Below are 2,616 nucleotides of genomic sequence, written 5' to 3' on the forward strand. Positions count from 1 at the left end.
TATTTAAAAAGGTGTCTTATACTGATTCATAGTTTTATACTGGTGGGTTTATATTACTTATTCCCATCTTTTATAAATCTCAGTTCTCCCTATTCCCACTTGCAAATAACAATAATTGTTTAGATAGTTAATTTGTTTTACAGTAATTAGACTAACTACATCCCCTTTGATTTATCTGTATTCTATTCATTTTAAGATAGAAAGTAATAAATGGAATTGCGATAGGTATTATTCATTTCCTTCAAAAATATGGATTTGAGAAAGTAACAAAAAAAATCTTGCCATACACCATACTGGTGTAGCATGGGCTTGTGTTTGTGCAATAATAATGTTTAATTTGTTTATACAGTGTATCACACTCAATATAAAGTAAAGGCCTAATTCTGACCAGGTGTGAACCCCTATCATACCCAAGAACAAAAACACTGAATGAAAGTTCGAATTCGATCGATATAGAAAAAAAATCTTATTTAAAAAATCTTTATTTTTTTTTATAAAAATAAAACTCGAAGTTATTGAAATGTGTTTAATTACATTTGTCAAAGTAATTGAAAGTAATTAATTACATTTGAAAAAATCAATGTAATTGATATTGCAAGTAATTGACAAAATTATCAATGTATTTGAAAGTAATTACCCCGGTAATTACATTTCAAAGTAATTGACCCCAAGCCTGTTATTTAAACCTTTTCTATTCTCTTTCAACAGAAATAACCTTACCAGCTTTCATACACTGTGTCCATTCTGATTCTTTTTTGCAGACGATGCACTCACTATCTGATATATTGCAGGATACACAATTTTCTGGACACTCGTTTGAACAGTAAGCTCCAGGAAAATACCCTTCTTCACATCTAGAGACGAACTCCTCGCACCACTTTCCCTGAAACCCTAGCTGGCATTCCCTACAGCCGCTGTCCGCGTTACACCCCAGGGAGGGACTACATCTGACGGGGCACACCTCCTTACAGTTTTCCCCGAAGTAACCCGTGGCACACTGATCACAACTGCCACTGTCCTGAATGCAGGCAGAACAAACCTCGGGACAAGGTCTCTTGCACGTTGGTCCGAAGAATCCATCTTTGCAAAATTTACAACTGATTTTGCCCCAGACTTTTACACACGTTTTACAATTTGGGAGATTGTGACTAGTACAACTTCTCCATTTATCTCGCTTGTTGCGGCTCTTTTTTCGAGAAGCTTCCCATTTGGCTTTATATGTACCTAAAGCCGAAAAATAAGATATTAGATGTCATCCAAGTTTATATAAAATGTATTTCTTGGCAACATCAAATAGCAATAAAGCCAACAAGTTACTCTGTTAAGGAAAAAAATATATACATATGCCATATAAATGTTTTGCACAGCTTTCAATAAAAATATGTACAAAAAATGAAAGACTATTTCTAGGAAGCATTCTTACCACTGTAATCCATTGTAACATGAATTGTGAAATTCAAGGGCATCAGTAAGAAAGATATTTCCTTAAATGAAATGACACTTCCTCTTGTAGTATTCTGTGGGACCACAACTACAAGATGTGAGTATTTGAAATTTAAGTTAGCAATCGTATTTTCTTTTTGTGACGACATGTTCAAATCAGGCACAGTGAGCGAGTCATTCTTTAGCAAAACAAGACCTATGATATCTCCTTTTTCGATAATGACAGGTTCCATGTTGTCATCGCTTCCCTGGTTTACACGGTATAAAAGAGTGAGAAGTTTTTCAGAACCATAATTTGGGATCCATACTCCCAGGTATATGTTATATTCAGGTTTGGCGCCAATTATCCGCCATCCAGTCAAATGTCCATCACACGGAAATGACGCTATCTTTTCGTAATCCGAAAATCTCGTACCACCGATCGCGAGACTTGGCAAATGCAATGTTTCTGGACATTCTGTACCACCATCTAAAAAAGAGCTTGTATTTGAATTTAATATCTTTGACAAAATGGGGGTGCTTTAGTCTATACATGAATTGTTTGTTTAATTCTTACTCCCATCTTACCGATATCCGTTATACTGAGCAGAAGTCCTAGAAAACACAGCAGAATATCCATAGTCCAATCTTTTTAATTAGCATTACATCGTTAGTTTTTTTTATCAGGTCCCCATACTTTCAATTCGATTGTCCTTCAGAACAAAAACACAACTTCCTGTCTATGTTATCAGACACACATTATCGGTGATACGATAGCGTCTCCCTGTATTTCACATCGTGTGAATCGTGTTTTTTTAACTTATCAGTAAGCCTTCCTCAACTGAATTAACTGTAAATTTACACATAAGACTTGATATCGTACGTAAGGTTTTGAAGGAAGTTTTTGTAGATGTAACAAAAAAGGCCTTCATTATGTATGCATGCACGCATCTTGCATTGCAAGAAACTTAAAATGTTTCATCAATGGAAAACTGAAGCTCTACTAGATGTTAACATGCATTCTCTGTAAGCACCAAAAAATCTTGGAAACGACATATCTCCGATTTTGATGAAATTTGCACCACAGGTGCACCTTAGTACAAAACCAGCAAATACGGTGTTAGAAGTTTCCCACGTGCACCCGGTTGCCATGGAGACGGATCCATTGAATTTGGCCATTTTCGGCCATTTTTG

At 35.6% G+C, this 2,616-nt stretch overlaps 1 protein-coding gene across 1 annotated transcript; it reads right to left on the minus strand.

Annotated features, from left to right (window-relative positions):
• Window positions 1-720: 720 nt before the first annotated feature.
• Window positions 721-2,175, minus strand: LOC134263561 (laminin subunit alpha-2-like; the record flags this gene model as incomplete). The annotated part of the gene is made up of 3 exons (XM_062745941.1): window positions 2,011-2,175; window positions 1,424-1,912; window positions 721-1,224 (listed from the first exon to the last, which is right to left on the minus strand). Coding segments are annotated over exons 1-3 (1,045 nt in total), but the record flags the coding sequence as incomplete, so codon positions are not given.
• Between the last annotated feature and the right edge of the window lie 441 nt (window positions 2,176-2,616).

The sequence above is a fragment of the Saccostrea cucullata genome, unplaced genomic scaffold (assembly GCF_032062105.1).
Source record: "Saccostrea cucullata isolate Sc308-1 unplaced genomic scaffold, CSIRO_AGI_Scuc_v1 ctg15145, whole genome shotgun sequence".
NCBI classification, from domain to species: Eukaryota; Metazoa; Mollusca; class Bivalvia; order Ostreida; family Ostreidae; genus Saccostrea; species Saccostrea cuccullata.